Source organism: Babylonia areolata, chromosome 15 (genome assembly GCF_041734735.1).
Source record: "Babylonia areolata isolate BAREFJ2019XMU chromosome 15, ASM4173473v1, whole genome shotgun sequence".
NCBI lineage: Eukaryota > Metazoa > Mollusca > Gastropoda > Neogastropoda > Buccinidae > Babylonia > Babylonia areolata.
The window spans coordinates 31,639,292-31,651,821 of NC_134890.1; the positions used below are offsets into that span (position 1 = coordinate 31,639,292).

General features: G+C 44.1%; 1 protein-coding gene across 2 annotated transcripts in view; it reads left to right on the plus strand.

Annotated features, from left to right (window-relative positions):
- Window positions 1–12,530, plus strand: part of LOC143290568 (uridine phosphorylase 1-like) — a 40,554-nt gene continuing 28,024 nt past the window's right edge. Inside the window, exon 1 of one of the 2 annotated variants that reach the window (XM_076600134.1) lies at window positions 1–279. In XM_076600134.1, coding sequence (XP_076456249.1) covers window positions 239–279 — 41 coding nt within the window. In that variant the 5' untranslated portion in view covers window positions 1–238. The remainder of the gene's footprint in view (window positions 280–12,530) is intronic. The other variant, XM_076600135.1, reaches the window with a different exon arrangement.

The window sequence follows — 12,530 nt, forward strand, 5'->3', positions numbered from 1 at the left end:
TTGGTCAAACAAAAGACGGAAACGACACGGCAAACCCGCAGGAGTGAGAGAAGTCTTAGCAAATAACAAGCACACACGTTGGCGAGCAAGCAAGCAAGCAAGCAACGTTAATACGTAGTGGGACGGATATTTAACAACAACGACTGGGGTCGCTCACAACACACATTACTGGTTGTCTGCGGGGCTGGATCAGAATTCATTGGAAGAACAGGACTTTCGGGTTGTCGCTTTGTTATTCATGGCAACGAATTCGGACCTCTCTCAAGAAGGAATGGCTGAGTGAGTAGAGATCGAGTTGAAGTTTTACTTGTCAGTTTGTTTGTTTGTCGGTCTGTCCGTTTTGTCTGTCTGTGTGGTCCTGCTGTAGCCCAAATATTTTGGGCTGAAGTGTGAGCAGTAAATATTTCTGACTGTATAATAATAGTATTATTATTATTCTTATTATTATCAGTAGTAGTGGTGGTAAGGCAAATGTCCACATTTCTTCCCCTGTATTCTGTCGTTTCAAAGACGGAAAACGCAAATTGGTTGATTAATGATAGTGTAATTGTACATACTCTACCTTTAGTCCCCCACCCCCACGCCCCCCTCGAACTGATGCCGTAAAGAAGGCCAACAAAGGAGTTAGGGGAAGAAATGTAGAGTGTATATTACAATGTCATTAACCAAGAAATTTGGATTTGCCTGTAGCAGCAGTAGTAGTAGTAGTATACACTAGTAGCAGCAGCAGTAGTAGTAAGTAATGATAGCAGCAGCAGCAGTAGTAGTAGTGGTAGCAGCAGCAGCAGCAGTAGTAGTAGTGGTAGTAGTAGTAGTTGTTGTTGTAATATTCGATTTAAAAGTCTTTTTTTCAGTGTTAATCAACGAAATTTCTTCCCCTCTCGAATGCCGTAAAGAATGCCAAGAGTTAGGGGAAGAAATGTTGAGTATATAATGCAGTGTCATTAACCAAGTAATGTGGATATTGCCTGTAGCAGCAGCAGCAGCAGCAGCAACAGCAGTAGTAGTGGTAGTAGTAGTAGTAGTATAACCTAGTAGTAGTATCAGCAGCAGCAGTAGTAGTAGTATACCTTAGTAGTATTAGTAGTAGTAGTATACCCTAGTACAGTGAACTTCGGATAAATCGACATGCCAGGGGAAATTTTTTCAGCGTCGATTTATCCGGAGTTCAACTTATCAGAAGTCGACATTTCCTGCGAGTACGTCGACTTATCCGGCGACTTCTGATAAATCGACTGTTCCCGTGATTATGTCGAATTATCCAGCAACTTCTGAGAAGAAAGAAAGAAAGAAAGTTAAGCATACACCAAAATTAAAACAAACAAGCAAGCAAACAACTGACATTTTTGACTTCCTGTCTTGTTTATTTTTTTCCTGATTCAATAAATCCGACAATAATTAGAGTTTGATAAAATAACGCTGTGTGTGTGTGTGTGTGTGTGTGTGTGTGTGTGTGTGTGTGTATGTGAGTGTGTGTGTGTGTGTGTGTGTGTGTGTGTGTGTGTGTGTGTGTGTAGGAGCATGCGTACACATGTGCTTGTGTGTGTTTATGTGGGTGTGTGTTTGTCTGTGAGTCTGTTGTCACAAGATATGGATCGATTTTGATGCCATTAAATCGAAGAGTAGAGTATCAACTGATGGAAGAACTTAACATGACTTTCAAGGAATGATTTCAGCGAACCCATATATGGTTAAAAAAACAAAACAAAACAAAAAGACGAAAATAAAAAAGAAGAAATTTTTTTTTTTTAAATAAATAAAACTTCTACAACAGGAGACCGTTTTTAACACTTTCTCCCCAAAGAATACAACCTCTCTACCGCAATACCTTAGCCTACTGGATCCTGTCCCAAAGCAGTGGCCTTAACAACTTGTTCTCAAACTAAATTAGTATCAAAAAAGTTATTTGGGATGTAAACAAAAATATGTTGTGCAGAAGAAGACCGAACAGAGAATATGAAAACGAGAACTGAGTATATTGTCATACAATTGTAATGCTGTAAATAAAGATGTGTATATTGCTTTCGACATTTCTTTTGTCACCAAAATCTACAGGGATAAGCAATCAGAACACTGAAAGTTAAAGAAAAAAAAATTACGATACCCTAGTAGAACATAGGCAAATAACTCTCTATGCCTGTTGCTTATTTGCACTATAACTTTACTACTTCGACATTTTTCAAAAAGCAAAATTTCCCAAGTAAACACATACAGATTGGTATACACTTACTTCAACGCATTACTAGAATTGAAACAATGTTACAAAGCCATGTTCTAACGTCAAGCATCTAGTTCAGATGGTGGTTGACATTTGGGATTCAGCACACTCGAACCACTCTCTCAAAATGCGCGCAAATATTTCTCAGATAGATTTTTTCATTGCGAGCACTCTGAGAAAGTGAATCAAGTCTGCTGTCCTTCAGTGGAAACAGCGGTTGATGGGTCAACCACCGTCCACATGTAGAGTACACGACCACAGGGGTCTGGAGGAGGGTGGCTGCACCCATAATTTCAACATCTGTTCCCCAAGACTTGGGCTGCAGTGGGGAACCACCCTCGTCCAGGTAATCTGCCAAGTCACACCCTAGATAGCCTGAGAACGGGGCCGGATTCTCTATCATGAAATGTATGATAGCTGCACGTACTTGGTCATGCTTTTCTTGAGTGCCAGTGACCTCTAAGCTCAATGCCCTATAAAGACAGTTTCCGTCTCCTATGATCCTATCAACATGCAAGGGGGGACCTAGACTTGTATACGGTCTTTCTTGCAAAGTAGTGCAACTCATTTGAAGATTTAGTCTGCGGCATTGTAATATCCGCCATTCCTGGCTAGTAGGTACAAATGCCTCTTTTGCAGGAGGATGGAAAGCTGTGACACAAATGTCTCCCTTATCAGAGGTCTCACACTCTCGTTCATGGCCTATCTCTCAGCCAATTCCTTCACAGGGTTTCTTCCATTGCATGTACCCACCTTATCCCTTCCCAATTTCTGTCCCTTCTTTCTGTTCTGTGCCTTTCCCTCCATAATCTCCTTTTTATCCTCTACTGTCTCTTCCGACCCAACAACTTTCCCCTCCGGCCAATCACTCTCTTCACCCTTTTCCTCTGATTCCTTACCGCTCTCCACTGACCGTCCACGCCTCTCCTGTGACTCTCCACCCCTCTCCTCTGACACTCCACGCCTCTCCTCTGACTGTCCACCCCTCTCCTCTGACACACCACGCCTCTCCTCTGACACTCCACCCTTCTCCTCTGACACACCACGCCTCTCCTCGACACTCCACCCTTCTCCTCTGACACACCACGCCTCTCCTCTGACACTCACCTTCTCCTCTGACACTCCATGATCCTCCCTCTGACACTCCACCCTTCTCCTCTGCACTCCAGCCTCTCCTCGGACACTCCATGGCCTCTCCTCTGACACTCCACCCCTCTCCTCTGACACTCCACGCCTCTCCTCTGACCGTAGACTTCCATCCCTTTCCTTCCTCTCCTCCCGTGTCAATCCTCCAGTCTCCCCACTACCACCTTCGCTATGCTCTTCCTCCTCCATGCTACTCTTGCTGTGCTGTCTCTGATTTCGATTTTTAAACATATCAGGTATTGTTCTTTGGACTTTGACCAAAGCGAAGTATTTGTACATCCTTTCTGTGAAAGTATCCAACGGGCGTAAAAGAAAGTCGACATCACTGGATTGAAGACAAAACATTCTCAGTGTGTTCAAAGACTCAAGTGCCTGCAACTTTGTTATGCATTGTCCAGTCTCCTGATCATGTGGTTCATCGTCATTGTCAGAGTCAACATGAGACATTTCTGGTGGCTGAGAGTCTGAAGAAAAAGCATGCTGACTAGGTGCTGACGGCTGGGCGCATGTATGCACGTCATCATCAACGTGGAAGTAGTCATCTGGAGTGACATTCCATTCCCTGTAAAGTCTTTCCAGAAGTGGGTCTAGCTTTGTGGGGTCAGCCTCACCCTTGGAAGAGTCATCATAGGAACGGCTGTTCTCTTCACGGTTTCTGCTGTCTTCTTGGGAACTGTGGTCACTGTCACGGATCTTTTCTCTGACGAATCCTGCTTTTCGAAAACAATTTGCGATTGTATTTGCAGACACATTCTCCCATGCCTTCTTTAGCATTGTCAAAGCATCAAGGATGTTGATGGTTTTCATTTCAACTCCTGCGTCAAAATGGCCGATCAGGTTCTTCACGTACGAGGTCCTGTAGTGAACTTTTATGTTGAGGATCACACCTTGGTCAACAGGTTGCACCTTGGAAGTTGCGTTTGGTGGCAAAAATAAAACTTCGGTCGCCACCAGCTTCAAGGATCTGCATTTGTGCGCCGTGCAATTGTCCATCACGAGCAGCACATGTCTCTTCTGGGAGTGCATCTTTCTGTCAAACTCAATGAGCCATTCTGTGAACAGCTCACTGGTCATCCATGCTCTCGGGCTCGCTGCATAACGAACGGGCAATGACCGCATGCCTGCAAAACATCTCGGATTTTGGTATTTGCCAATGGCAAAGATGGGTTCTTTCTCTGTTCCGTTCATGTTCGTGCAAACCAGAAATTTTATCCGCTCTTTTGATTTTTTCCCACCCTGGCAGGTATCTCCTTTAAACGCTAATGTTTTTCCAGGTAGAAGTCGATAAAACAACCCACTTTCGTCGACGTTGAATACATCTGCATCTCTGTATCTGCTGAGTGTTGGTTGTAGTACATCTGCTAACCACGAGTTGGTTGTAGTTTCGTCAACATCCTTTCTTTCGCCACACACAGTCTTTACGACTAGCATATGTCTTTTTTTTGAAGCGGGTTAACCAGCCATCTGAGCATTGCCACTCCTCTAGACCAGCATTCCGAGCAAACTCCTCAGCCTTTCGCTTCAAGTGAGGTCCACTCAGGGGGATGTTGGCTGCTCGAGCAGCTGTGAACCACTGTAGCAGCGCCCGGTCAATGTCCTGAAATCAAATTAATACAAGTGCTGTCTATCACGGCCATGACACCCCCTGCCCGAATATAATCAATCAGTCCACAGTTGTAGGAGTTATTAGACTGTAAAAAATGCGGACAAACGAACGAACGACTCATTGGCAATACTCTTGGGTGCATAATAACTGGATGAAACCTATAGACTGATTGCCCTAGACATACAGTACCTATATTCAAAATTTGAACTCCATCAACCCAGAAATGTAGGAGTTATTAGACTTTTAAATTTGTTGGTTATATAATGTATCTCGTCGGCAATTCTCTTGGGTGCATCCGTCTGAAACCGTATATAATACGGACTGATTGCCCCAGACACACAGTACCTAAATTCCAAATTTGAACTCAATCGGCCCACAAATATAGGAGTTATCAGACTTTGAAAATGCGGAAAAACCAACAATGCCACAGACAGAGCGAAACCGGTGCACAACCCCCCCCCACCCCCCCACCCCATAAGGTCGGAGGGGGGGTGGGGGGGTGGGTGGGGGGGGAACCATACAGATATACGTCTCTCTCTCTCTCTCTCTCTCTCTCTCTCGATGTGCATTTGCACTTAATAACAATACAACAGTGTGTTAAAGCGAGGATCCCCACCACCCCACCACTCCCCAATTAAGTCTATACAAAATCTCTCTCTCTCATTAGGCATATGAACACCCCCTCCCTCCATCTCACTTCCGCACCACCACCACCCCCACCCCCACCACCACCCAGAATAGTATCCACTCTATTTAGATCACTCTGGTTGTATTGCATCATGTTTCTTCCTTGAACTCGGACCCATCCAAAATAAATCGGTCAGGGTCCGGGATTCCAACAGCTCAATATTCCGACACTTCGATGTTCTGACGTTCAAAAATCCGACGCTGATAAATTCTGTCGGAATGTCCGCTTTAACTCTGGTATTTTCAACAACCGTAAATTCCCCCATCTTTACAGTAGCCCTCTCAAAACAGTAACAGCAAAGAACAGAAGAATAGATAACTGTCATGTAAGGTACGAGGTCCGTGCAGTTGGCAGAAGTGTCTGAACATTCTTAGAAATGGTGCTTTCGGTTCTACTTTCGGTTTTGTGACTTGTCGGCCCCGTGACTTGGCGGCCCTGTGACTTGGCGACCTGCTTCCGTAAGCTACGAAGTCTGTGCAGTTGGCAGAAATGTCTGAACATTCTTAGAAACGGTGCTTTCGTTTCTACTTTCGGTTTTGCTTCTGGCATTACTGTGTAAGTGTACACCCGGGTCGCTGCAATCCGTATCGATATATTGTATCGTGGCATGCTCGTATCGATATTTGACTACATATCGATAATATCGCCTAGCCCTAGTGTCGGAACATCGAAAACGTCGGAAGACTGACTTGTCGGAACTATGAAAGTCGGAACCGCGCTCCGTCGGAATATTGGAATTTGGAATCCTTTGTCAAAATCGTAGGACATCGGAACATTGGAACGTCAGAATGGCGGGCCCAGCCCAATAAATCTAGGCCTACCTTGGCACTAAGTATCGTCGATGCCCTCCCCCTTCCCGTTCTCTGTTAAAATTTTCATAGGACTCTGAGAAAGATGCAAATAAAACTTGTATCATGTTGAATAGATCTAAATCTATAGACATTTTAGACTGCAAATGAAGAAAAACAAAACCTACCGCATGTACTGCTTCTCGCGTCCGCTGTTTTGATGGATCAGTGGAAGAAGATCTGAACTGTTCCTTGTACTTTTCCTTGTTTTTCATGATGGTAGATAGCGTGTTGTGTGGAATTGCAAATTCTTCTGCTATTACTTTCTTTGTCTTGAAAGGGCTGCTTTCAACTTCGTTAATGAGTTCAATCTTTCTCTTTAGTGAAAGCGTCTTCTTTTTCTTGGACTCCATTTTCGATTTCTGGCAGACGTCAGGGGAGAAACAATAACCCCTATTACTATTTCCGCACCCTTAGGCTATAAGTGACTCGTTTTCAGCATCTCTTGCATCACTTACCACGTTTTAGATGTTGACTTATCCGGAGGTTTCAGAGGAAAAGTACGTCGATTTACGCGACGTGTCGAAAGTCGAAAATTAAGTCACATAAAGAAGGCTTTTCGCCGGGAAAATGAAAAAGCGTCGACTTATCCGAATGTCGATTTATCCGATGTCGACTTATCAAAAATATACTGTAGTAGTAGTAGTAGTAGCAGCAGCAGCAGTAGTATACCCTAGTAGTAGTAGTAGCAGCAGCAGTAGTATCCCTAGTAGCAGTAGTAGTAGTAGCAGCAGCAGTAGTAGTATACCCTAGTAGTAGTAGTATACCCTAGTAGTAGTAGCAGCAGCAGTAGTATACCCTAGTAGTAGTAGTAGCAGCAGCAGCAGTAGTAGTAGGAGCAGCAGTAGTAGTAGTACACCCTAGTAGTAGTAGTAGCAGCAGGAGCAGCAGTAGTAGCAGCAGCAGTAGCAGTATACCCTAGTAGTTGCAGTAGTAGTAGCAGCAGCAGCAGTGGTAGCAGCAGCAGTAGTAGTAGTAGTAACAGCAGCAATAATAGTAGTAGTTGTAGTAGTTTTTGGTCTTGTTGTTTCTGTAATATTCGATTTAAACGTTTTTCTTCAGTGTTATGCAACGGGGGAAAAAAGAAAAAAAGGGGGGGGGGAGTGGGGACGGTGTTTGTGTGTGTGTGTGTGTGTGTGTGTGTGTGTGTGTGTTAGAGAGAGAGAGAGAGAGAGAGAGAGAGAGAGAGAGAGAGAGAGAACGAAAGTGGGAAAGGGACTGTGTTTTTCAGTCAGTGTGTTTACGCGTCTGTCTTTCTGTCTGTGTGAATATGTTTGTGCCTTGTGATTGTCATATAAATTAACCTGGCGCAATGTTTTGAACCGAATATATGCGATGCTGTTACGTATGTCTTACATGTTTGATGGCGTGTGTGTGTGTGTGTGTGTGTGTGTGTGTGTGTGTGTGTGTGTGTGTGTGTGTTTCCAATTTGATCAATGCTTGATATGTTTGTGTTGAGTGGAATACATGTCCACATTTGCTTTGCCGCAGCTGGTGAAATTTGTTTTTTGTGAGATAAAAGTTCTTCTCTGTCTTTTCATCTCTCTGTCTTTCTATCCCTCTGTCTCTCTCTGTCTATGTCTCTCTCCTTCTCTCTGTCTGTGCCCCCCCCCCCCCCCCCCCCCGCCCCTCTTACTGTGGCCCATTTGTTCGCGTCGCTATGTCATTGTGTGTAGGGTTCTGCAGTATATGAGCTGTCTATTCGTATTTTGTATTTCTCTCTCTTTTTTTTTTTTGTCACATCAGATTTCTGTGTGTGAAATTCGGGCTGGTCTCCCCAGGGAGAGCGCGTCGCTTCACTGAGAGCGCCACCCTTTCTCTCTCTCTCTCTCTCTCTTTTTTTTTCCTTCGAGCAGTTTTATTTGTTTTTTCCGATCGAAATGGATTTTTTTCTACAGAATTTTGCCAGGAACAACCCTTTTGTTGCCGTGGGTTCTGTTACGTGCGCTAAGTGCATGCTGCACACGGGACCTCGGTTTATCGTCTCATCCGAATGACTAGCGTCCAGACCACCACTCAAGGTCTAGTGGAGGGGGAGAAAATATCGGCGGCTGAACCGTGATTCGAACCAGCGCGATCCGATTCTTTCGCTTCCTAGGCCGACGCGTTACCTCTAGACAACCACTCCACTATCTATCTGTCTATCTGTCTGTCTGTCTGTCTATCTATCTATCTATCTATCTATCTATCTATCTGCTTGTCTGTCTGTTTATTTATCTATCAGTCAATCAGTCAATCAATCAAGCTATCTATCTATCAATCTATCTATATTTATCTATCAGTCAATCAATCAATCAATCAAGCTATCTGTCTGTCTATCTATCTATCTATCTATCTGTCTGTCTGTCTGTCTGTAGGGGAAGTGCAGATAATTGAAGTTGGAAATAATTTATGAGAATGCCTTTGTTCCAGCCACACAATGACATGTCAGTGTCGTATTTCAATGCAAAGTGCAGGAATTCACTTCCTGTGTTTGTGCCACTAAAGAAATTTCGAGTCGATTCTTTGGCGGTAAGCAACCACTTGTAATCCATTTTACATGGTTCTCGCCTTTTCTTGTGGAAAAAAAACCCAACCCCTTTTATCTCAGAATAGTTGAAGCCTTTATTACTTTGAAGAGCAATCGTTAAACAAGAACAAAGCAGCCTTCTATCAATCTAAGAAGATTCAAGATTTAACCCTTTCATCGCCAGAGGTGCAGAGCTAGCGCACTGTACAAACCAGCTGAGCAGCAGTACACTTCTGTCTAAACCAGCTGTGCAGGAGGGGGAAAACCGTGTCACCACCAACCCACTTTAAACTGCCGTAACTTCGCTTCTACTCAAGCAATCCTCTTTATTCATGGCTCATTTTAAAGGGCAAAAAGTGCAAATTATGATAAGCATGTTTAATTGTATGAACACATTGACTGAATTTTAAAATCAGTAGATGAATATGAAAAAGTAAGTACTTTTGAGTAGTTTTCACAGATTCTTAGTTGTTGGTTTTTTTTCATGAAATGCACCATTTTCAAGTGAAAAATGAACACAGAGACTGAGAAATACAACTGGAAACATAGACGGTCGTTAATTCTTTTCCTTTTCCTTTTCTCCTTTTTTTTTCCTTGATAAAAGGCAGCACTGTTGACAAAATGGAGCAAGCCTGATGGCGACAAGCTTTTAGAGATAACAGTGCGCTTTATTTAGTCTGCACTTGAGTACCACAGGGGTTCGGAAATCCGAACTGTACTTTTCTGTTTTTCACAGTTTTCTTCTTTTTTTAATTTTTCAATTTATTATTATTATTATTTTGTTGTTGTGCGCTTCAGTAGAGTTGGCTTCATCAAGATTTTTGCGCCTTATGAATATTATTATTAGTAACAGTATTCTTATGTATTAATCTAATATTTTTTATTATAATTTTTTTTTCCCCCAAGGCCTGACTAAGCGCGTTGTGTTACGCTGCTGGTCAGGCATCTGCTTGGCAGATGTGGTGTAGCGTATATGGATTTGACCGAACGCAGTGACGCCTCCTTGAGCTACTGATACTGATTCTCAATTTAAAAAAAAAGAAAGATTATTCTTTATTGTAAAAAAATTCAATACTAGTTATGAAAACCGCCGTGCATTTTAACACCAGTAATATACATGCCACAACTCATGGACTAGTTCCAACATGCATTCGTTCGTTTTGATGCTCCACCAGCTGTTTGGGAAATAGAGAAAAAAAAAACCCACAAACTAATAATACATTATGTGCACAGGTGCAGGGGGTCGGGGAGAGACAGACTAGCCGACAGAGAGCGAACAAAATATTTGACGAGAATACACAGAACAGCGTGCGTGCGTGCGTTGTGTTTTATATCACACTCCTAAAAATTACAGTTTAGTTGCAATGCAATCTGTCTGTCTCCACTTCTGTCTGTCTCTACTTTTGTCTGTCTGTCTGTCTGTCTGTACTTTGTGTGTGTGTGTGTGTGTGTGTGTGTGTGTGTGTGTGTGTGTGTGTGTGTGTGTGTGTGTGTGTTCTAGTCACGTTTATTAACGAAAAAAACACACCCCAGAACAAACAAAAAAAACATTTCCCCAAATAATGACGGTTGCAGGGTGGAAAATCCGAAATGCTTTTCCACAAAGTCAAGCGAATTCCCCCGGCCCCCTCCCCTCCCCCTACCTCCCGCACCCCTTCCCCCTTCCCCCTCCCTACCCCCCTCCCGCAACCCCCCTCTCTTCAGTACACCCTTCCATCAGCGTTTTACGTGTGTACAGTGTGACTGAGTCGGTGCACGCACGCACACTCGTCGTACGAAGATCCTCCACATAACCCACTGCACAGACTGTCTGTACAACACTTGAACTGTCATGTTTGTGCACACTTCAGCTGAAGCAAGATAGAGAGGAGGTCATTGACTGGTGAGACATGGGGGTGGGGGTGGGGTAGAGAGAAGTGGCGGGGAGAGGGGGGGTCAGGGGGTGGGGGTGGGGGGGGGCAGGGATATGTGTGTGAGGGGGGATGGGGGTGGGGTGGAGGGGAAGAGAGGTGTATGAGTCAACACGTAAAACTGTGCAGCAGCAACAACGGGAAAGCCATGGATTGATAATGGGAGACACATCACGACTTTATGTGATGAACGAGACGACTGATTTCTCTCTGGCAGTATGCACAGCATACCACAGCATAGTACAGCACGGCACAGCACAGCCATAGCACAGTACAGCATAACACAGCAGAGCACAGCACAGTACAGCATAGCACAGCACAGCACAGCATAGTACAGCACGGCACAGCACAGCCATAGCACAGTACAGCATAACACAGCAGAGCACAACAGTACAGCATAGCACAGCACAGCACAGCATAGTACAGCACGGCACAGTACAGCACAACACAGTACAGCCATAGCACAGCACAGTACAGCATAACACAGCATGGCACAGTACAGCATAGCACAGTACAGCACAGCACAGCACAGCACGGCACGGTACGGTACAGTGCAGTGCTGCATTGTATTGCACTGTACAGAATAGAAAAAATATAATTCAGTAGTGTAGTGTAATGTAGTGTAGTGTAGTGTTGTGTCGTCCTAAAATTTAATACTGGCATCCAGACCACTGCTCAAGATCTGGTGGAGGGCGAGGGGGGTGGGGGTGGGGGGGGGGGGGCTGGAGGATAAAAGTACCGGTTCGATTTTCGGAGAGAGGACTCTCTCTCTCTCTCTCTCTCTCTCTCTCTCTGTGTGTGTGTGTGTGTGTGTGTGTGTGTGTGTGTGTTCTGTTACATATATGGCTCAAACAGCCAATAAACTGGGTTTAAGCACTTACATGAAACAAAACACACATATTACGATATTACGTAACGGCAAACTTCAGTACATGAAAGCATACAAAGAAAAAAAAAATCAAATGATAATGAAGATTGCTGATTTGCTAATATGAATAAGTACAAAACATGCCGTACATACACGTACGCGCGCGCGCGTGCACACACACACACACAAAAAACAACAACCACACAACAAAAACAAACACACACACACACACACACACACACACAAACAAACAGACAGACAAACACACACACACACACACACACACACACACACACACACACAAACAAATGAACAAACAAACACACACACACACACACACACACACACACACACACACACACAAACACACACACACACACACACACACAAACAGACAAACAAACATACACACACACACACAAACACACACACACACACACACACACACACAAACAAACAAATAAACACACAGACAAACGCACGCACACACACACATGCACGCGCGCGCACACAGAACGAGGAAACACCCACCCATAAGCGCACACGCTGCATGGAAATTTGATCAGGAGAGGAAACAGGGAGATGGGGGTGAGGGAAAAAATGATAGCCGCCACGATATCGCCGAAAGCATGACAAAGCTCCATACCAGTTTCTGTAGCTAGCTATCTATCTGTCTCTTAACCCTTTCACCGCCAAGCTCGCATTTATGCACAGGCGTGGTAGAGGACCTATGTCAC